Here is a 23,990-nt window from a genome sequence, read left to right as displayed (position 1 = left end):
TCATTTGCTACAAGAGCTGGTGACATATATTCAGTAACAGCCATATGATATGCATAGCACTTTAACTTATATTAAATGAAAAGTGTTAAATGTTATTTATTAGCATTAGTCACCTGTGATGCTGTCTCACTTGTGGAGGCTTGTTCCAGGTTCCTAGCTGCAGTGTGAGATCCTCTGCACTCTTGTGCATGAAGGACAGACTTTTTAAGTTCAAAGTGTTTGTCTATCCATTGTATCGTTAGACTAATCATGCTAACGGGGCTAACACTTGACGCTCAAATGTCTGTGGTAAAACTCACCCAAGTGCTATCGGCTGTTAGTTTCTCAATGACGTTGGAAATGACGGCTTGTAACTCGGATAAGGTTTTGTCAGAAAAATATCTCCGACAGTGGACGATGTAGCGAGGCTCAACGTAGTCCAAATTTGGAATCCGACATCCTCACCAACGAAAAAGAACCTTCCACACCGCCGACATTTTGAATTTTCCTCTCCATCGTGAGATCAGGCGTGTGATGTCATCACGTTGTGCTGCTGCTGCAGGCATCCTTGTCACTGGGTTGTCATACAAAAACAGCGCCTTTTATATTGGAGAGTTATTTTGATGGAATGGCCGTTGTCCGATATTTAACTTTAACGCTAATATCGGCCGATACCATTACCATGCTGATAATATTGTGCATCCCTAGTTTGAAGGTAATTCTTCTTAAGAGTCATTCTGTTTACAGAAGACTGCATCACGTTGCTGTAACCTGGATTGATGAGATGATCTGATTCCTGTCTAATCTCTGGATGTTGTCCCATTTTCATGCTCCCAACTCTTACAAGTATTTAAATCGTTTCAGACAAGAAAACAACTTCTTGATTCCAGAACCTGCTAATTGTGATACTGTTAAAAATACCTGGTAGATTTCTAAGTCTTATGATAAATGAAGTTTTATCATGAGAATGTTATCAAATTTTCTGTATGAGAATCAAGTATGAATTAGGACATTTAAATAAATAAAAAAAATCAGCAAATAATTATTTTTAGTTTAAACAAAAAAAACACATACTGTCCAGAAGGCAGTGAATACTTTCACTTTTCACGTGTCTTTTTTTTTTTCCTCCTCCCTATGAAGACACTGTTTGCTGAGTCAGCCCGGCCAAGCCCACTAAACAAACATGAGAATATGCCATTCATCTGGTTCTCTTTGTTCCAGCTGAGATAATTTGAAAAAGCTTCATTAAGTCTGGCAGGCGGCTTTTATTATCACGACAATCACTTGAATACCTCACAGGGCAGAGCCTTACGTGGTGACTGAGAAATGATAATCAGGCCGTGTTTCTCCAACTGGATCATCTGGTTCAAGATGTGGAATTTTTTTTTCCAGTCTTGTGTTTTTAACCATGTTGACAGCATGGCCTTAAGGAAAGGAGCGTTGCACCGTCTGACGTTATGTTTAGTCCATTCTAAAATGTCACAACATTTATCAGACGGGTGGTATTTATGGCTTTTAATGCAAAATTACTGACAGTCTCTCCTTTCATAACTTTCCTGTGCCCCACTGCAGGATGGCTATGTTTATTTTATTTAAATATTTTTGGCAAGTATCGGTTTGAATGGCATAAAAAAAAATTATGCGCACATTCATAATCTTTTTAACATATATTTAATGTATTTTAGTTTTTTTTTTTTTCTTTCTCCAGGATTTTCCAGTACTTCCAAGAAAGACTTTTCTTAAGGTTAATTTTCCGATTAGACTCTAAAAGTCCTTTAAGTGTAAAGATGCACTCAACAGAGCGTGCGAACACAATGAAGCTTGAAGTCATGTTCGCACAAGCTCTGGGTTCAGCAGACAGTTAACGAAGACAAAACAGTTTGTCTAATTTGGCTGCATTAATGGGCTAAGAAGGACTGTTTGTACTTTTATTATTAAAAAGCTATTACATTATGCAACAGCAGTTGAAATCAATAGAATGTTTTTGCACATTTGTTGATTGCATTAGATTTATTGATTTATTTACAAAACCCAACTATTGAGGAAGACATACTTTTTATGATATATGCTAAAATGTCATTTTTTAAAAATCTTTTCCCTTTTTTCATAGATATGTTCTTCCCACCTGCCCAGCCCATCCGATGCTCCTAACCATTACCAGGCTGTGTGTCGGGCTCTCTATGCCGAGACGAAGGAACTACATACTTTCTTGGACAAGATTAAAAGTGCTAAAGAGGTAAGAAAGTTGTTCAGTTTGACAGCTTTACATTTTCAAAGGACAAATCCAGTTAGGAGGAAGTCAGTGGAAAGAGTCTGCAGACTTGCACATGGTATGGTTTTTAACCAAACTAGAGTAAAACGATGAATACTCATGGTGACTAATTAACTTCTGCACACACCGTCACTCATGTTTGCAGTACATTCCCAAAGTTTGGCGCTTTGCATGCATCATCCTCAATTGCACGTCACAAACTGGTCCGACAAAAACAAACCGAAAGTTGTCGAAGGGACGAAAAAGTAAGAGTAGGAATGTACCAAACTCTCTTATCACTTGTCACTCTGACTTGATCTGTGGGTTTACTGTAAAGAGCTGATTTAGATTTATAAAGATAACAGACTTGCTGGGGAAAATGTACTGTTGTTTCAGTAAACAAAATGGTCCACAAAGTAAGTGATGTATAGAACAATTTGTCAGTCCAGGATAAAGTTCATTCACAGCAGTGTCCCAAGTCTTAATCCTGGTTGGATGTGATAAAAAAAAAAACTAAAAAAAAACTGTAGTATGCTTTTCTTATAACTGTTTATTGTTGTTGCTGTTGTCCATTGTTGTCATCTTTCTTTGTTGAAATCAGGTCTCTCTTGTAAATGAGTCCTCGAGGCTCAATGGGATTTACCTGTATAAATAAAGGTTGATTGATCTTCCATAAGAAGGGTGTTTTTACTGGAGCAGCTTCATACAATTAGACTTATTGTGTGAATGTTTATGAAGCGTTCACACTATTGTGATCCATTTTTCTTCCATACGTTTTCAGCATCTTTTCTCATTCCACAATTTTTGTGCTATTTCAACAAAGCATATATCAAAACGTTCAGGAGAATAGTGAATAGAGAATAGACTTTTCGTATTGGTGGAACTTTAGCTTTTTGAAATATTTAGCCTTTTCTGCCACTTTTTCCTCATAGAAAATGAATGGAGCTCATTTTACATCCTTCAAATCTTTAGAGCCGTTTACAACCTTTTACTGCTCCTTTCACATTTTGTTCTGGTTCAGCTTCTTTCAACTTCCCTTTGCAAATTTTAACTTTTTTTCAGCTACTTTCAGCTGTTTTTTTCAAATGTTTTGTGCTCATTTCAGATTCTTTCTGCTAACTACAACATTTTTGTGCTTCTTCTAACTTATTTCTGGTCATTTCAGCTTGTTATGCTCCTTTCAGCTTTTTTCTGCAAGTTTCAGCTTTTTCTGCTATTTCAGTTACTTTTAGCTGTTTTATGCTAATTTAAGCTTTTTTAGTTAATTACACATTTTTTGCACTCATTTCAACTTTAGTCAGGCAAATTCAGTAAAAAATGTCTCTTCAGTCCTGCAATTTAAGCTTCTTTATGCTTTTTTAAAGCTACTTTTCAGTTGTTTTTTGCTAATTTCAGCTTTTTTCAGATAATTTTCGCATTTTTTGTACTCATTTCTGCTTCTTTCAGCAAACTTGTTCTTTCTGCTTTATTCTGATAATTTAAGCTTGTCTACCTTTTTCAGCTGCCTTTTTATGTTTAGCAGTTTTAGCTAATTTCAGCTGTTTTCAGATACGCTAAATTTTCTGTGGGAACTTCTGCTACTTTCAGCCTAATTAACTTCTTTCTACTACCGGTAATTCCAGCATGTTATGCTCCTTTCATCTCCTTTCTGCTAAATTCAAAAAACGTTCAATACAAAAACAACTGGACTTTATTTGTAACAGAAGACGTTTTGCTCCTCATCTGAGGAGCTTTCTCTAAGTGTCCCTTATCTGTGAGGTGGAGGTGAACAGCTGAGTCTTGTCCTGAGGAGCTGGCTCTCCTGTGTTGAGCCATGCGTCTGTGAAGAGGCTGTTTAGTTTTTCCAATGTAGAGGTCTGTAGAGATCTTATCTCACTCAGCCTTATAACCTGAACCCCTCACTCTCTGCTCAGTGAATTGAGAAAGCTCCTCGGATGAGGAGCGAAACGTCTTCTGTTACAAATAAAGCCCAGTTGTTTTTGTATTGAACGTTTTTTGAATTTATCATGTCCTGGATGACTGAGACTCCACCTCCTTTCTGCTAGTTTCAGTTATTTCAGCTTTTAGCTGTTTTATGCTATTTTGAGCTTTTTAAGCTAATTCCACTTTTTTTTTTTTTTTTTAGCTTATTTCAGCTTTTTCCTCTTCCTTCTGGTAGTTTAAACTTCTTTCTACCTTTTCAGCTACTATTTAGTGCTTTTTTTGTTGCTAATTTCATCTTCTTCTTTTTAGCTACAGTAATTTCATAATTCCTGTGCTCTTTTCTGCTTATTTACCTAATTCAGCAAATATGTGTTATTTCTTCTTTCTTCTCCTAATTTAGGCTTATTCTTCATTTTCAGCTAAAATTATTATATTAAAAATTCATCTTTTTTTTATAGCTAAATTCAGCTGTTTTTCAGCAAGTTCTTCAGCAATAAACGTTCACACTTAATTTTTGCAGGAAATGCAATTTCTCTAGTTTTTTTGTGACAACTTGTTTTGAACAACAGTCCTCTAATATGGACTGATTTATTTATTTTTTCAATTAAAATTATGAACTAAAAATGCACAAAAATATTAATGGATGAAGTCATAGGCAGCTTTTTCATTCTAAATCTGTCAGATTTCTGTTGTTTTAATATGAATGGTTGGTGTGTAAATTTGCAACAGTTGGTTCATCAACATGCCGGCAAATTAAATTATGCTCCTGACAATAATGTTTCTAGGGTTTATTTTAAGGAGCACTAGTTAAAAAGAATCTCTTCAAACAAAGAATAATAAAGCTGGAGGGAGTGTGTATACATCCACTTAGCTTTTAAAATAACTATCAGATGAAAATCTTATTTTTTACTTTTGCCCTGATTGAGTTATGGTTGTGATAACCCGATTTGTTCAGTATAAGTAGTTAAATCATCAAGGAAGATTCATGCTACAGTCTTATACAATAAATGTTTATAGAAAAAAGTTTAACCTTATTACAGTGATTTAAGGAGTTTATAGAAAAACAGGTGCCAGATTAAAAGCCACAACACTAAGCAATATTATCTATTTTATTAATAGTTTGATTAAGTTAAACTAAAATAAAGACAAGAAAATGAGATTAAATGGTAGCGAACCAATGTGCAACTTACTTAAACCTTTAAAATGTGTTTTTTTCTTCCATAAAATAAATCAAAAGGAGTGTAACAAAACATTGCTAGATTTTTATGAACACACTGTAGTCTCTGATTTAATAACCATCCATTCAGACATCTAAAGTTTACCCATATTCCCAGTTTTGTATTAGCTTGTGCATTTCTGTATATATTAAATATCCTAATAGGTAAACTTTTCCTTCGTTCTTCATGTTTTTCTTTCATTTCTATTTACTAGAACCTTCGCAGGATGGAAGGTGAGACCCAAGAAGAGCCTGTTAAAGACCTCAATGAACTGGAAAATGCTGACTGGGTGAGAGTAACATCCACTAGATTTAACTCATGACCATGTTTCAGATACATGCCTGCTGTGTGCGTATTTTTACAACGCATCAATAGCTATTTCTTGGATATCATCCCTACAGGCACGTTTCTGGGTGCAGGTGATGCGAGATCTACGAAATGGTGTGAAGTTAAAGAAAGTACAGGAGCGTCAGTACAACCCGCTGCCCATAGAATACCAGCTCACACCGTATGAAATGTTGATGGATGACATCCGCTCCAAGCGTTACAAGCTGCGAAAAGTCATGGTGAGGTCACAAGTGCGAGCACTAAAAGGGGAATTTTTGGTTCAAATAATAGTGTGAATGTTTACAAAGCATTCACACTATTGAGATCCATTTTTCGGCGTTTTTCTCGTTCCACAATTTTTGTGTTGTTTCAACAAATCATAGATCAAAATGCTCTTCTCTTTCAGGACAATCCTGCCATGACTTTTGATATTGGTGCAACTTTAGCTTTTTGAAATATTTAGCCGTTTTAGACTTTTTTTCTCATAGAAAATTAATTGAGCTCATTTTACATCCTTCATATCTTTAGATCTGTTTACAACCTTTTACTGCTCCTTTCACAATTTGTTCTGCTTCAGCTTCTTTCAGCTTCCTTGTGTACATTCAAACATTTTTTTCAGCTAATTTCAGATGTTTTTTTTCAGCTGTTTTGTGCTCCTTTCAGATTATTTCTGCTAACTATATTTTTGTGCTTCTTTTAACTTTATTCTGTTAATTTCAGCTTGTTATACTCCTTTCAGCTTTTTCTACATGTTTCAGCTTTTTCTACTACCAGTATTTCAGCTACTATTTAGCTGTTTTTATACTAATTTTAGCCTTTTCAGTTAATTCCATATTTTTTGCATTCATTAAACTTTTTTCAGCCTAATTCAGCAAAAACATGCACTGTGCACTTACTTTGGTCATTTCAGCTTCTTTCTGCTTTTTTAGCTATTGTACTTTTCAGCAGTTTTTTAATGTCAGCTGTTTTCAGATAAATTTGAGTTTTTCATGGTAATTTCTGTTACTTTCAGCCTAATTAACTTTTTTATGCTAATTTCAGCTTGTTATGCTTCTTTCAGCCTTTTTCTGTTACTTTCAGCTTTTTCTAATATTTCAGCTACTATTTAGCTATTTTTTGTGCTAAATTTAGCTTTTTTAGCTAATTCCACAATTTTAGCTCATTTCAGCTCCTTTCATTTCCTTCTGATAGTTTAAGTTTTTTCTGCCCTTTCAGCTACTTTTCAGCTATTTTTAGTTAATTTACGCTTTTTTACATAATTTTCTATTTTTCGTGCTCATTTCTGCTTATTTAAACCTAATTCAGTTTCAGCAAATATGAGTTCTTTCTGTTTTATTCTGCTAAGTTAGACTTGTTCTTCTGTTTCAGCTACATTTCAGCATGTTTTTAGCTAATTTCAGCTGTTTTTCAGCTATTTCTTTTGCAATAAGCATTCAGACTGCATTTTCACAGGAAATGCAATTTCTCTGGTTACTCTTGTTTTTAAGTGTCTGGGAAAGGTCTTCAAGTGTTTTGGTCAATTAAAATATGAATTGCTCTCCAGGTGAATGGAGACATTCCTCCACGATTAAAGAAGAGTGCACATGAGATCATCCTTGAATTTATCCGATCACGACCTCCTCTAAACCCTGTAAGTAACACAGCGTCACACATCTCTGGTGCTGCTTTTTTATCCTAAATACAACCGACATTTAAACTCCATTAGAGCAACATGTCCCCTAGGGAGCATTTAGAAAAAGAAAAACATTTATATTTACAGCTGAGAGCAGCCGCCAACATCAATATTTGATTGATTTACAAGCACTTTGGCATGAACTGTAAACAGGAGATGACTGGGTATGAATAATAAAGAACATAATGAAACATTAATTGTCACTGTGGCAGAATAGTTGGATGGCTTGATGCCGTAACAAGGGTTTGATGTTCGCCTCCACTATGAGCTCATCTTTACTGTTGCTGCGACAGGTGTCAGCCCGTAAACTGAAACCCCACCCTCCACGTCCTCGAAGCCTCCACGAGCGACTGCTCGAGGACATCAAGGCAGAGAGGAAGCTTCGACCAGTTTCACCCACTTTGAGCAAGAACCGCAGGCACCGCCTAGGTGAGACTCGTGATCACAGAAATTATTTTTACGGCCGGACAAATAATCATAAAGAACACTCCGTCTAGGTGAAAACAGCTGTTAACCTGCAGCATGGCTGCTCTGTATGAGCCTAACCTGTTTACTCTGGGCAAAAACCAATAACCCTCCCTAAACACATTCATCATTATTACTCTCAACAGCTTTTATCTGTTTGCCTATTGATAAGTGTTGCGGTGTACAAACAAGAATCCTTTTGACTGCAGGGGTTTTGTTTAGTCATTTCAGAGACTGCTGGTATTAAAGTAGCTTAGATTGACAAATGTCCTGTTAAAAATAACTTGACCATCTTGCTTAGCAAGTATCCGCTTTTGAAGCTGGTTAGAAAATCAGTTTAGCATGGAGTCATCACTTATCAGTTCCGTAAAAGTTCAATTAAAACTTAATTATTTTTAAATTTTTGATTGCACGGTTGTCTAAAACAAGGGTTCTCAAACTTTTTGGGTTCAGGGACCCCCTCATAACCCTCATGTTAATTAAATCATTTTCTTCAATTTGTCTCTTTAATGCACTGGAAATATTTGTGTAACATAAATACTTAAGACCTGTTCTTTAAAAGTGTTAATACAACGTTTATACTTTTAAACATGGTGTATTTTTCATTCAAGACACAATTAATTAACATTTTTAATTTCAACTGCCAAAAATGACAGTTTTGAGAAAATGAACAGCATCAAAAACCACTTTAAAGCTTTACCTATTCACACAATGAACATAATAAATGTGTTGTCACTTCTTCAAATTATTACAGAAAACTCGTTACTTAAAACTGAACAGAATCATAAGAGTAGTCATACCAAGTAACAGGAGTTAATCTGTAAACCGATCAATGCCGGAACGCAAATAGAGGGTGGTGGGGTCTGGGGGTCCTCCCACAGAAAATTTTGAATAAAGTAGATGTGATTTCCTGCAATGTGGTGTATTTTAACGAGTTGTTAAACATCTACGTGTTTGTAAAAACAAACAAACAAACAAAAAAATATATATATTTTTTTTTTGCTGACCCCCAAACACAGGCTTGCGGACCCCTGTAGACCCTAGTTTGAGAACCACTGGTCTAAAACAGATTCAGGAAGCTGATATCAATTACAGAACCCAGTTGTTATAGTTTGTTCTACTAATAATTAATTCTCATCATTCATTATAACGTTTTCCTCCATTTGCTTTCATTTTCTTTTTTTTCTCTCCTAACTTGCCCATTTCTGTCAGTCATGCGACTTAGCATGTCTTGCAGCTTTGACTCATCAGGTAAATTTCACGACACCTGCTGTGTTCTCATTAAAGCCGCTCATTTAGAGAGTTGGCTCCTGCTTCTCCCTGAGTTGATCATTCTGCCCCGTGTTGTCTTGTATGGTTGTGTAAGGCGCACTGCTGTCACACAGAGGTCGTGATAAAAACACGTATAAGAGCCGGAGAACAACATGGGTCAACACAGCGCAGCCTAATCTCATGTTTGACATTTTGCTGTAGATTTTCTCAGTTTTTGTTGGTTAAAGCAGTTTTTAACCACTGAGAGGGATTCACAATATGAGATTACAATTCACCCCTCAGTCTAATCCGCCCTATGAGTTTGAGAAATTACGTAATGTTGATAATCTACCTCACGTACAGCTCAATGGCTGATTGTTTGAATGCAGCTTTAACCTTTGGAAGATAATTATGAAAATGTTTTGCGCTGTGGCTGCACTCATTGTGTTTTTCTACTTCTATGGCACTCTCCTTCACATACCTCTCCCTCTGTGCTTCCAGCTACACACAACTTCTTTATGTTTGACTATAGAGCACTACAACGGGTGCTACAGATGCTTCCTGATGTTAAACCCTCTCGGCAGCTCTTTAGTCTAACATTAGGAGTTAATATTCTCTGCTTGCTCCAGTTGAAGGTATTTTCTCTTAATTTGTCTTCAGGAGCAGGGAAGAGCATCAGCACCCCTCAGGACTTGTTCCGTGGTTCAGGTAAAGTACGAATCAATCAGTGTCTCGCTGTAACTGATTGCATTCATTAACATAGCAGTGAAGCAAATCTGTAACATAAACGTGTGTTCGGGGTTTGTTTTAATCTGTGGTGCTTGAAGTTACCCCTCAGCTGATTGATTCAGTTTTGACCCACAGACTCCCCTGATGGACAGAGGAAGTTTGTTGGCAGCACCCAGTCTCTGGCCAGCGGTCCCGTAGAAACACCTCACAGAGCGCAGCCGCTGAGCCAGAGGAAGAGGCTGCTCAAAGCACCCACGCTGGCCGAGCTGGACAGCTCCGGGTCCGATGTAAGTTGTCTGAGTCCTTCGTAACTGCTCTGGAATTTATTTGCTCGCTAGAAAATAAAATGAGCTCAAACGTAAACACCTTGTTAAAATCTGTCTGTCCGTCCATCCATCCGTCCATCAATCCATCAACTGCTGTATTTTTCGTATTATAAGGCGCATTAAGCAAAACAAAACAGTCAGATAAGTCAAAATTTATTCAACTCATTCACAATAATCACATAAAATCGGTTCGAGGTCAGTAAGCACAACCAGAATTAATACATAAGTAGGCCTGTCACGATAACAAATTTTACTGGGCGATTAATTGTCTCAGAGATTATTGCGATAAAGGATAATATTGTTTGAAATTCGACAATAATTAGTAATTATTGTCAAAGTTAAGAAGAACTGTTTGTTAATTTGTTTTGTGTGTAGTACCTTTTTTTGACCACTGGCAGTATAAGATTGTTTGAACCGAAGGATGGATAGCAAGGGAGTGAGCAGCGTGTCTCTTTAAGAAAATGGGAGGGAGGCCCCTTGACGTGACATGGGTTGGCTCTCTTCCATTCTCAAAATGGCGGACACTCAGTGTGGTTTGAGCTCTTTAGCATAGCATTTTTCACACAAAGTTTTTAATAAAAAAAATCAGTAAACAAGTTCTCAGCTTCTTTTTGTAGAGAAAAACAACTTTTTAGACGAAGGCACGGGTTTCAACTGTGAATTTTGGAGCTTCGACAATATGGAGTTTTTTCCCCCAAAGTCAGTCTGTTAGCTTAGCTCATAGCTTAGCTTCTCAACTTAGCTGCATTTAACCATAGATATTATTTATGTCTGTGCTTTTAACGATTCAAAAATGCGGTTTTGGACGGTTAAAATGGATTTTAAAGAGAAAGAGAAGGGTCAGTGAAGAACACCAGAGTTGAGCTTTTTGTCATCCAGTGTCTTCAGTAGAAAGAGAGAAATATGAAGAAACAATGAAGCTAATAATGAAAACGAGGTTGATAATTTTCATTTATCATGCGATGAATTGATTTATTATTTATTGTGACAGGCCTATACATAAGGCGCACCTGATTATAAGGCTCACTGTCAATTTTTGAGAAAATTAAAGGATTTTCAGTGCGCTTTATAGCCAAAAACATACGGTAATTTTCACATGTTCTGGAGTCGGGTCACAGGGCCAACAGCCTGATCTGGGAGGCCCATCTCCTTTCAGAGCCACCTCTTCCAGCTCTTCTGGGCGGATTCCAAGACGTTCCCAAGTCAGCCGAGGGACATAGTCTGAGTATTCCCAGTGTTTTCTCCCAGTTGGACATGACCAAAACACAGGGAAGATTCCAGGGGGCACCTTTCCCAGATGCCTAAACCACCTCAACTGGTTCCTCTCAATGTGGAGGAGCAGTGACTCTGTTGGATAAAATAAATATCCTTCATCATCTGCTTACTCAAATAAGCCACTCTGAGGAAACAAGAAGATTTTAACCAGTCTTTACTTGCAAGGGTAGTTGGTCACGAAAAGGCTTTCACAGATGTACAAAGTTACATGAGCCTCGTCAGTGAGAATCTGCGCCGGACAGTGAGGCAGGAAGTGCTTTATAATACACGCTTATCAGTCGAGACGACCTCGGCTTTCCAGCTTACAGACTCGGAGAAGGCCTCGGAGTTTATCAGACGAACCTCCGTGCGCCTGCAGGCTCCTCTCTGAGCAGAGAAAACACCTCTCTAACTCACACTTATTAGTTTAACATTAGCTAGTGATAAACATCCATAAACCTTAACCAAAATTCCCGACAGACTCTAGTCCGGTTCCTCTCTGTTAACTGAACTTATCGTCCTATCTTCTAAGGTTCGGTCACACTGACCTCTTAAATCTACAGTCTCAATCCTTCAGTCACTACCCAAAGATTGTGACCATAGGTGAGGGTAGGAACGTAGATCGACCAGTGAACTGCGAACTTACAGCTGTCTTCACCACAATGGACCAGCACAAAGTCCTCAATACTGCAGAAGCTGCTTCGATCCGTGTGTTGATCTCTTGCTCCATTCTTCCCTCACTCGTGAACAAAACCCAGAGATACTTAACTCCTCCACTTGAGGCAGAACCTCACTCCCAGCGTGTTAGTAACGCGTTCATATTTATAGAGGAAACTGACAACGTTTTTAGGGGCTATTTGACATTTAAAGCTGTATTAAGCTACTTGTCACGTTTCTTAATATGTTGTTTATCCTGGTTGATAGGAGGAGCCCACACCGCCCAGCTCCATTAAGTCCACTTCTTTAAAATCGAAAACATCTCCCGAGTCTATCGTAGGGAAGAAAGGTATGAATTACCCTCCAACATGTAATAAAATATTCTCTTCTTTTCACACAGAAATAAAATACTTATTCACCAGTTTTTATCTCTGTCTTTAATATACAACTTTTTTTTCTTTTTTTTTTACATCTCCAGCTCCTCAAAAGCTTCTGCCCCTGTCCGCCACCCTCCAGCCTGAGAAGCATCAGCCTCTGCAGCGGCGGCACTCTGAGAGGGCGACCTCCTCCAGCGTTCGCCCTTCATTGCCACTATCGAGACAAAGCACCCAGTCTTTGGTGAGTAAACTTTGGAAAGTATTTATTTTAAACTGACTATAAATGCCTGGATGATCTAATGGTAGATTTGTACCATAACAGCTGTTTAAAAATAACAAGAAACCACATAATTAGTTATAATTAACAGACGTCATTACTGCACTGACCCAGCACTTAAGCAGGACTTAAAGTTGAATCAAACGCTGCACGTAAAAGACGAAAATTATATACAAAATGTATGATTGATGTCATAAAAAGCTATTAAACTGTTTTAATATTTAATAATTTAATAAACTTACCGTAATTGATATTTTATTATTCTAACAAACAAGGACAAAAAAGTCACTGTTGTAACATGCAAATAAATAAACACAACAGGAAAAAAAAAGTTTTTGTTTTAAACATTTGTTTCAAATTTGATTTTAGCAGAGACTTTAAACCAAAGCTGGCACACTTCAGCAAAATTAAGTTCAATTTTAATAACAGTATCCACAATATTTAGGTTTACTGACATAAAATAATTACTTATTTAAAAATAATACAATAAAATTTCCTAAAAGGTTGAGTCTTTAAAAAAAATGTTTTTTTACACATTTTCTCAGTTTCTCTACTATTTCCATTCAGACCCATAATTGCTATTAAAAATAGAGTTTGTCAGTGTAGTTAAATTAACTGTGGATGTAGAAAATATCATTTTTTTCCTCTTGTCTTGTGACCGGTCATGTAATTGCTGTGAAGTGGATGTAATTGAAGCCACAGGACAGCTGCACTGAGTGCTGTGGATGAAAGCTTTGGTTTTTGTTTGATAAACCAAAGTCTGTTTTATCTATTAAATAAAAATTGTCAGCGCAGTTGAAATACACCTTAAAGCTCTAATTAAATGTCTCTTTTTTTAGGGATACCTTTGCAAGGATGGCTTGCTTAAAATCTGTGACAACCGCTGCTTGTTTCTTTAGTGCTTTGTAGTTACACATAAAATGAACAATTTATTCAAAGATTACTTCAGTTTTATGTGAAATTGAAGAGGTCATCAGTAAGATTTTTGTCACTTCACATTTTTTTCTGTCCACATGAACACGTTAACTGCTTCTCCAACATGTTTAATAAACTTACTTACAGTTTTATCCTTTTTTTAATCATTCTGCAGCAAACTGAAAATCCCAGTGGCAAGGTAACTCAGTTGATGTAATCTCATTTAATCATCATCACCCTATTTTTTACATTTCATTTCATTGTATTATTTTAACATAATGAAACTAGAGGAATTTAATTTCCTGTGAAAATGCAGTGTGAATGCTTATTGCAGAAGAACTTGCTGAGAAACGGCTGAAATTAGCTTAAAAAACATGCTGAAATAGAAGAACAAGCCTAAATTAGCAGAAGAAAGCAGAAAGAACACATATTTGCTGAATTAGGTTTAAAGGAGCAGAAATGAGCACCAAAAATTAGAAAGTCAGCTAAAAAAAATGCTGAAATCAGCACCCAAAAAAGCTGAAAAATAGATGAAAGTCAGAAACTTAAAATACCAGAAGGAAGTGGAAAGAACTGAAATGAGCTGAAAAATGTAGAATTAGCTGAAAATGCTAAAATGAGCATAAAACAGCTAAAAAGTAGCTGAAATAGCAGAAATAGCTTCAACTAGCATAATTACGCTGAATGGAGGAAGAAGTTAATTGGACTGAAAGCTGCAGAAATTAACATGCAAAACAAATTAATCTGAAAAAAGCTGAAAGTAGCTAAAGCATGCTAAAAAAGTAGCTGAAAATGTAGAACAAGCTTAAGTTAGCAGAAGGAAGTGGAGAGAGCACATTTGCCCAATTAGGCTTAAAGAATCAGAAATGAGCACAAAAAAGAGGAAATGATCTGAAAAAAGCTGAAATGAGCAACAACAACAAAAAAACCCTGCTGAAAAGTAGCTAAAATAGCAGAAAGAAGCCACAATTACAAGAAGGAAGTGGAAAGAGCACATTGTTGCTTAATTAGGCTGAAAAAGTTTAATTGAGTGTAAAAAATGTGTAACTGTAATTAGCTGCAAAAGCTTAAATCAGCATAAAAATAGCTATATAGTAAATGAAGTAGTAGAAAAAGCTGAAACTTACAGAAATAAGCTGAAAGGAGCATAACAAGCTGAAATTAGCAGAAAGAAGTTAGAAGAAGCACAAAAAGATTGTAGTTAGAAATAATTTGAAAGGAGCACAAAACAGCTGGTAAAAAACAACTGATATTAGCTGAAAATAGCTGAAAAAAAAGGTTTAAATTTACACATGGAAGCTGAAAGAAACTGAACCGGGACAAAATGTGAAAGGAGCAGTAAAAGGCTGTAAACAGGTCTAAAGATTTGAAGGATGTAAAATGAGTTCAATTCATTTTCTATGAGGAAAAAATAGCAGAAAAGTCTAAATATTTCAAAAAGCTAAAGTTGTACCAATACCAAAAGTCATAACAGGATTGTCCTGAAAGAGCTGAACGTTTTGATCTATGATTTGTTGCAATAGCTTGAAAACTGCGTGACGAGATTTGCTCCGAAAAACGTACAGAAGAAAAAGAATCACACTAGCGCGAATGCTTCATAAACATTCACACTGTTAGTCAAACAAGGGCAGACAGTTGGGGAGGGGTTTTAGCAGACAGTATTTTGGACCCTGCAGGGACGTGTGGGCGGTAAGACGTTTGTTTTCCAGCTCCAGAAAGCAGCAGCTGTGACCCCCTGATGGTGTGATGGAGCTACAATAATGCATTTGTCAGATGGAGTCTGACATTTCAGTCAACTCTTCCATTTAGGATGGATGATATCAAGTGACTTGATCATGAGACCACTTTTATGTTTTGCTTGTTATGAAATTAAATTTCACGCTCCATGTCAAATAAAATAAGTAATTTTATTATATATAAAGTTGGCTCCCTAACAGGAAGGTCCCAAACAATTGTTAGTTTGTTTTATTACCGGTGTGTCTCCTTAACAGAGTTAGCTGTGAACGATTACATAACAGATTCTGAACTGACCCTTTAGCGGTTGGAGGCCTTGTGTTGAGTTTTCTCAGACGTGCTGCATATGATTAGCTCGTTGGAGGCTATGCTTCAGATTGAATGTCCTGTTCTGTCTTTGTGCTGGTCAGGTGGAAGCAGCCTGCAGTGGTCAGGGCACGGTATGTTTTACTTTAAACTGTGCTGGCAAACCACACTGAGCCCTGCGTAACTCACTTAGTTAGTTTTACATGAATGGGACATTGTGTCACGTTTGTCTGAGTGAATGCTCAGTTTGTGGAGTGACAGCAATGAAGGGAGGAGAAATGTTCTGTAAAAATTCACAGCTGCAGCTGATCAGATATGGAAATTGTGTTAACTTGTTTCATATAGCTAAAAAGAAAACATGGAGGTTCTGCATTTCTTCTCATTGTTACTCTGCGAGTGAAAGCTTCGTGACCGTCACCATTTTATTGTGTTTGTCTTGTTTCCATTCGCCTGGTGTTTGTCTCACTGTCAGGAGTTGCCATCACTTCTTGCAGCTGCACGTTCCTGGATGTTGTGCTAGTTTTCCTGTAACGATAGTCCACTGATGTGACGTGCTTCCTACAGGAGGAGTTTTCTTATCCAGTGGAGTGTTTGGCTCTGACAGTGGAGGAGGTGATGCACATCAGGCAGGTTCTCGTCAAGGCTGAGCTGGAGAAGTTTCAGCAATACAAAGATGTCTACAACGCTCTCAAGAAAGGAAAGGTAGAGCTTGGGTAGAGGTTATTCAAAAGCATCAGATGATGACATTTCTGACCTCATCTTATTTTTTTTTTCTAAAGATTTGCTTTTCATGTCGAACCAAAAAGTTCTCCCTCTTCACCTGGTCCTACATCTGCCAGTTCTGCAAAAGGTAAACTGAGGCGCTCTTACCTGAAATAAAGAACTTAAACAGGAAATCAACAACTCAGACAACAACAAATTTTAGATATGGGATGAGTTCAGAGGGAATGCAGCAAAGAGTACATTGGTTTAGGTTATCAACTTCAGCAGTGGGAGGAAATGTGTTCCCTTGAAAATTGAACAATGAAACTACAGGATCTTTGTGCAAACTTGTGGGGAAAAAAAAAAATAAAATAAATAAATATATATATATATATTTATATATTTATATATATATATATATATTTGCCCAGAACACATAATTTTTGTAATTGTGTCCTGCAGACAGAACAAAATCACCCTGTTGTTTAAAATTGTGCGTTCTGTTGAAGTCATCTAGAAAAACAGACATTTGACTATTTTCTTTAAGTCTGAATTAAAAGAATGGTTCAGATCTTTACAAAGGTGATTCTGTGGAAATGTTCAGAGCAGTTAACATCTTACCTGTGGTAGATAGCTTTTACAACATTGACGACAAATTGGAGAAATAATTTACTACTGAATGGGTGGATGAGCTAGCAGCTGGTCCAAGCAGACCAAAGTGGTTGCTGTTGTCCTAAAACAATTTCATAGCACATCACATCATGCACATTTTATTTTCAATTGTTGTAACTTCTTTCATTACATCGTCGTTCTAGGGGGAAAATGTATGAAGAACCTGCAGTAGTTGCACCAGAAGTGCTACAGCTAGCTGCTTCTGTCACTTATCTCCACTTGTAAATGAGCATAAAGTTCTAATTACCGTAATTCTCGGGGCTACAGAACGCACCTGTCTCTAAGCTGCTCATACTAAATATAAGGTAAATCACAATTTTGTGCATAAATAAGACGCTCCGGTTGCTCAGCCCCAGGCATCCACCGCTCATCGTCAGGATCTGTGCCCAGCCAGCTCCGACATGATCTGCAATTTTCTTGTACTACAAGAATCAGCCACCAGATGGCGATTCATAGAATATAGCTCGCTTTCAATACACGTTCAGACCTCACGAAGAGTGACTTTTTAGTCGACTAGCAGTAGTTTTTTTATTTTTTTTTATTTTAATTTTTAAACTTTTTATAACTTTAAAATGAAATCGTCAGAAGTCTTCATGCTGCTTTGCTGTCTGAATCATGGTTAAAAGCATTAAACCTCCAAAATGAACACAATAACTATCTAAGCCATAATCACTGGACAGAACAGTGCCAAATATCTATGTAAGTGAAATTATTTAAAAATGATATACCAGTCAATGTTACCCAGAGTTCTTATTGAGGTCATGTGACCGGAAGGCAAATAGTACCGGTAAAATACCGTAAGCATTCATTAAATTAGTACCATTGATTTTTATTGTTAAACACTTTCGGTAACAGCTGCTGTTTTTAAATGTACTTTCTAAATAAATTTGACGTGATTTCTCCTCAGCACAGCTCGTATGTGGAGCGGAGGAGACAACGGGAGGGAGGGGCTGTTCCCCCTTCCTCCCTCCCGTTGTGTCGCTCCGTGCTGGTATTTAAACACGTTTACCGTGCACAGATGTTTTTTAATACTTTTGTTTAAATATGTACCAGTTTTGACTGACTGCTTTAAAAATAAATCTGACTTGACTTCTTCTCTGCTGAGCTCCCATGATGGAAGAGGAGGGGGAATGCACCCCCCACACACCCTCGGTCTTTGTTGGGATGTGAGTTTAAATGAGATCCCGGCATTTAAACGCATATTTATCGCACACAGAAAGATGTCACACAGGAATAAGTTTAAATTTTTTTATTAAAATAAGTACCAGACTTAACTGTTTTATACGACTTCTTCTCAGTGGAGTCCATGTCGTGACCCAGGGGAGGGGGATCAGCCTTTAACACGGCTTTTTAAAAAAAAGTACCGGTAGTTGACCAAAAGTCACTTTTCACTATGTTCTTCGTTCTCCTGAGAATTAAAACCCTCTTCGAGTCTCAGAAAAACGTGATCACGCACTGCATCCGTGTCGCTTTCCCTCGTGCTGTCCGCATCATTCCCCAAAAGACTTCTGGTCACATGATGACAGAGTGGGTGGAGTTATGGTAGGGAATTTGAAACCCTGAGCAAGAGGTTTGGTACATGTGATTACCTGAGGGCGTTCACTCTTTGTATAAAAAAAAGCCCGCCCCTAAGAGGAGTGGGTGCACGGCAGCTCCACGAGCAGCAGCCTAGCTCGGTCAAAGGAAAATGTTAGTCAGCGGCAGGAAGCTGCTGAGAGGCCACAGGAAATCTTTCAAAATAAAATATAAATTATGAAAATTATTAAAACAAAATTTTTGCTGCTCCTGCATATTAAATGTTGGGTACAAAGTGTGAGAAAAAATAGCGACTTATACACCAGGAATTACGGTAAATGACCACGTAATGCAGAACTGATGGCTCTGTAAAGGTTTATACTACAGTGTTTGTATGAAACGTCTGAGATTGGAGTTGTTTCAAGAACGCTGTGATCCACTTTGGTCTTAACACCCCCCACACTAGCCATTAGCTTTTTAATTTCCCTGAAGGAATCTTCCCAAGGGATCAGCAAAGTTGTATCTAATCTAGCTTGTCGGTCTGGTCAGAAATGAACAGTTTCTCTAAAGTGAGGTGGTTCAAAGAGCTATATACAACAGGTAAGATATTAATTGTTCACAATCTTTTTACAGAACCAAAAATCTCTCTCTTTAGGGTTAAATCAGCATCACTGTCCGCCATGTTTTTTAATTTTTTTATTTTAAGGATGTTGAGATAAAATGTACAAAATATGCCAAAGTTTTTTTGTCTTCTTTATCAATATTTTTGGTTTTAAATGAAAATAAAGTACTATGTTTGTTTATGATTCCTTTAATTCAGTATTTCATCTTTTCAGTTATTTAAATTTAAGGTTGCCTTTCATTTTTTCAGGCCGGTGTGCGCCCAGTGCTCCAAAAAGGTAGGAGTATTTCACTCTCTTCTGTAACGTTCATCAGGAGCTTCAGAAACTGAATATCCAGCTTAAATTCTCATTCTTCTTCTTTTTAAACTCCAGATGCGTCTCCCGTCTAAGCCCTATTCCACTTTGCCAATCTACTCTCTGGGCCCTGGTACCACAAATAAAGAGAATTCAGATGTAACTTCTGCTCCAGCTGAGTCGGAGAAACATCCTTCTGGTTCTGGACACAGCAGGCACAGTCTACGCCGAAGGTTATTGCAGAATTACTTAACATACTGTGCAAATTTGATGTGAAAGTCTCTTTTTTTCATTTCACCTTTATCTAACCAGGCATAAAAACTAAGAACAAATGCTTATTTACAGTGCTGGCCTGGCAAGCACCAACAGATACTTGTAGGGTCAAGGGGAAACAATACAGTTAGGCAAAACAATAAAATACAGTAGCCAATAACAAACAAGGAATTAGGCCTGTCGCGATAAATAAGTTAATTAATCGCAAGATAAATGAAAATTATCAACCTCATTTTCATTTATCGGCTTTATCATTTCTTCGTGTCGTGTCGAGAACTTGTTTACTGATTTTTTTTAATTAAAAGCTTTGTGTGAAAAATGCTATGCTAAAGAGCTCAAACCACACTGATCGTCCGCCATTTTGAGAACCAAAGAAAGACGGCCCATGTCACGCCAAGGGGCCTCCCTCCCATTTTTCTTAGAGACACTCTGCTCCTCCCTCACTATCCATCCTTTGGTTCAAACAGGCTTGTACTGCCATCCAGTGGCCGAAAAAAGGTACTACATGCAAAACAAATTAAACATTTTTTAAATTTGACAATAATTACTGATTATTGTCGAATTTCCAACAATATTATTGTTTATCACAATAATTTCCAAAGTTTTTTTGAAGCAGGTTCCAGTCAGAGGGAGCAACAGAGGCAAAGGCCACAGAGCCAAAGCCAGACTTGGTCTTTAGAGTTGTTAACCACAGATATTGAGAGGATTGGGTGTTATACTTTGAAACCGGTGCTAGTTGCAGTAGATTAGTTAAATATGGAGGTGAATTACCCAGCAACGTCTTATAAATGAGGGTAAACCAATGAATTTCACAACGAGCACGTAGAGAAGGCCATTTAACAAGAGAGCAGGGGTGACAATAATGTGTTCTATAAGGAGCATTTGTAACAAAGCGAATAGCAGAGTTATAAATTGTGTCCAGTTTACAAAGAACACCATGACAAGCATGTCTGTAAATTATGTCTCCATAATCCCAACAGAAGTAGAATGTTTTTTTCAACAATGCTGCGTTTTGCAGCTAATGTAAATGAAAATCGATTTCTATGTAGAGAACCAAGTCTCGCTTTAAGCTTAGATTGCAAAACCATTAACATGATGTGAGAAGCCCAGAGCACCATCAATCCAAATTCCTAAATATTTATAGACTGTACCTCTTCTATAATACAATGGAGAAGTCTACCGAGGTGGGTATGGTTCCTCAATGACCGAACCATGTCATTTTAGTTTTCTTGACTTTCAGGGACACATTTAGATCAGAAAAGACCTGCTGGATTTCAAGAAAACCACATTCATTCAGCCTTTATTTATGCAGGTTAGTCCCATTGAGTCTCAAGGACTCATTTACAAGAGAGACCTGATTTTAACAATGAATGATGACAACGGTAGACAATCATAAAAGAAAGCTTGTAAATTGAGAAGAATAAATGAAAGGAAATAGTATTAAAAAAAACAAAAACGGCTAGATTATAAGGCGGTGTAGAAAACTAAAAACAGGATCATGTCTGCATTGGTTTTTGCCATGAACTTAGCAGATATTTGAAAACACTTAGAAAGGTGAAGGTCGAGAGCTTCAGATCTTTTTGCAAGATATTCCAGGAAACAGGAGCGGAGTAGGAGAAGGCCCTTTTGCCTAGTTCAGTCCGCACTGAGGGAACACTGTCCTGAGAGCGCACGCTGTAGCTGCACTCAGTGACATGTAGGAGGAAATGTATGAAGGCAGCAGACCAAGAAGTGATTTAAAGATGAAAATATACTAATGAGAGAGTCTATGTTAAGTTAATGATGTCCATTTAACCAGTGAATACAGGGTGCAGTGGTGGGTACGGTACAGCCAGTTATGAATCGTAGCGCACCATGATAAACAGTGTCCAACATCTGCAGGGTGCTTCTAGGGTACCATGGACATGCCAGGGACTTGACAACCTCATCCGGAGTACAATCAAACGTGCATAAAATAGTGTCATCAGCATATAAATGAAATGGAGGCCTCATTAACTGAATGTGAGATATCATTTTTACATATGGAGAAAAGAGTTTGACCAAGAATAGAGCCTTGGGGTACACCTGACATAACGAGAAGAAACTGTGAAGTATGAGAGTCAACCTTGACTTGCTGCGACCTATTCGAAAGATAATTACAGAACCATGTTGGTGGCTGTCCCGAAATTCTAATACGGTTAAGTTGTTTCAGTAAAATGGAATGATATGTGTAGTTTAACCAGATTCTGAACGTATCGGTTTGTCTTCAGGTTGTCCAAGCACAGCAGCAAAGATGGGCAGGATGAGTTGGAGCTGCCCAAAGAGCTGACGGAGGACTGGGCCACCATGGAGGTCTGTGTGGACTGCAAGAAGTTCATCACGGAGATCATCTCCTCAAGCAAACGCAGCCTGTCTGTGGCCTCCAAGAGGGCGCGAATTAACCGCAGGACTCGGTCCTTCTACATGTCATCGTCCAGGTCGATCAACTTCACGCCCTCGGAGCACACCATCAGTGAGGTGTAGAATATAGGACCCCCCCGCGTGCACTTTGGTTCATGCCTCTTCCAGTTTTTGGACATTTAATGAAAATCCCCCCACAGTTTTAAGATGTTAAAAGTGTTAAGAGGTTCTCCTCTCAGGTAAAGTTGCTGTTATTGTACCGAACGTGTCAAAACTCTAAAAAACAGAAACGTTCTCGTAGGAGGCAGCAACGGTTTGTTGTATTTTAAATAAAATAAGCTGCTGAGGTCACATTTGTGAACCAAATAGAAGTAAAAGTTTGACATAAATGACAGAGATAGCCTCATGTGGCTGTGGTATCGTGTCAATATTGCAAAGATCCAATCAATGTAAGCTATTGATGTTCCTGCTTACTTTTTGCACTCAGGAAGATAAACAGATTGTCTTTTGACAGAAATGCACTGTAGCGTCTTTCGTCAGGTCTGCAGGGGGTCCCCTCCCTCTCTCTGATCCTTCCAGCAACAATTATGCCAAATGTTACGTCTTCAACATCTCAGATCAAATGCATTTAAAAAAAAAATTCCAATCACTGAGACTACATGTAGAGAGGGTATAAATGGTCTAAAATTTTTTCAGGGGTTGATTTTAGTCAAAATGTTTTTTGAGTTTTGTGCCTCTTGTCAAATTGTACTGTCTAAATGCCTTTGGAGTCACAGACGTACTGTACATATGTGTGATACACTAAATATTTTGGGATATGTAAGATTCTATTGTATTTTTGCCCCTCTGTGCTCCAAAGTGGGCAGCAGAAACATACATGAAGGGTTTGTACATGCTGTATATCCTTAACTGTCCCAAATATAAATTAATTAAATTGAATAAATTTAAACTAAATCAAAGAAGAATTTACCTCATTTAGGATTTCTGCCTCCACACTGACTTTCATTGAAAGCTTGGGTTTATTTGTATTTTTTGTGAATGGAATCAGATTAAATTTAATATATGGTTCGTGAATGCCTCAGTGTTCATACAGTATGCCCCTACAAAATGCAAATAGCACTTTAATTTGACCAATTGTTGGTTTATGTATGATTTTCGTCTTAAATAATAATATCAATAATTAAAATATTTGTTTTTCAGTGCCATTTTTTTAGTCCCTTATACATGAAAATTGTGTTTTAATGGCTGCTGTTAGGTTAAAAATTGTTTAAAACTCCCCACAGAGTTGAATGTAGCTGTTTAAGGAGTATAATAGTCTTTTATTGTGCTTTAAGAACACATTTACCCTTTTAAATGGCTTCTCTGTCCCGCAGCATCAAATGAACACAAAACCAGCCTGTAAATAACGACGCCGTGTTCCTACAACACCATTCCAGATCTCTGTAAAGAATGTGCGCATGCTGTACCTGAGATCTATCTTTTTATTAAGAAAGTTCTAATAAAGTTATGTTTTGACACTGATTATACCTTTTATACTTTAAATACATTTTGAACTTGTGCATTTATTGTTTGTGTAAAACTGTTTTCAGACAGTAGAGGGCGACAGAGGCTCGAATACAAAGTTCTGGGACCATGTGCTGAATTCAGGACTGATGCATCCTCTCTTGATTGGTTTGTATTTAAACATTATAAAATATCTACTGAAGTCTGACAAACACTTCAAAAAAATACACGCTGGCATTTGTTACAAATAATGCATTTATTAAACAAGTTAACAATTTGTAATTGGACCTAAAGGGAACTTAACATACATTAGTATTTCATTAACAAATAAAAAAGGTTTAATTTGCTTTTGATTTGTGCCTTCTATTT

General features: G+C 37.4%; 1 protein-coding gene across 1 annotated transcript in view; it reads left to right on the top strand.

The window, feature by feature from the left end:
- Nucleotides 1–22,457, top strand: part of spire1a (spire-type actin nucleation factor 1a) — a 40,797-nt gene extending 18,340 nt beyond the window's left edge. Inside the window, exons 4-19 of the mRNA XM_037693387.1 lie at nt 2,090–2,215; nt 5,585–5,659; nt 5,772–5,936; nt 7,241–7,327; nt 7,663–7,798; nt 9,047–9,085; nt 9,746–9,793; nt 9,950–10,101; nt 12,319–12,400; nt 12,530–12,669; nt 13,796–13,819; nt 16,225–16,362; nt 16,440–16,510; nt 19,421–19,448; nt 19,545–19,699; nt 21,989–22,457. Of these exons, the coding sequence (XP_037549315.1) occupies nt 2,090–2,215; nt 5,585–5,659; nt 5,772–5,936; nt 7,241–7,327; nt 7,663–7,798; nt 9,047–9,085; nt 9,746–9,793; nt 9,950–10,101; nt 12,319–12,400; nt 12,530–12,669; nt 13,796–13,819; nt 16,225–16,362; nt 16,440–16,510; nt 19,421–19,448; nt 19,545–19,699; nt 21,989–22,241 (1,719 nt within the window). The 3' untranslated portion in view covers nt 22,242–22,457. The remainder of the gene's footprint in view (nt 1–2,089; nt 2,216–5,584; nt 5,660–5,771; nt 5,937–7,240; nt 7,328–7,662; nt 7,799–9,046; nt 9,086–9,745; nt 9,794–9,949; nt 10,102–12,318; nt 12,401–12,529; nt 12,670–13,795; nt 13,820–16,224; nt 16,363–16,439; nt 16,511–19,420; nt 19,449–19,544; nt 19,700–21,988) is intronic.
- Nucleotides 22,458–23,990: the final 1,533 nt, after the last annotated feature.

Source organism: Nematolebias whitei, chromosome 19 (genome assembly GCF_014905685.2).
Source record: "Nematolebias whitei isolate Nwh7 chromosome 19, NemWhi1, whole genome shotgun sequence".
In the NCBI taxonomy this organism is placed as follows: domain Eukaryota; kingdom Metazoa; phylum Chordata; class Actinopteri; order Cyprinodontiformes; family Rivulidae; genus Nematolebias; species Nematolebias whitei.
The sequence above is the reverse complement of the archived record's forward strand: the minus strand, read 5'-3'. Positions and strand labels throughout refer to the sequence as shown.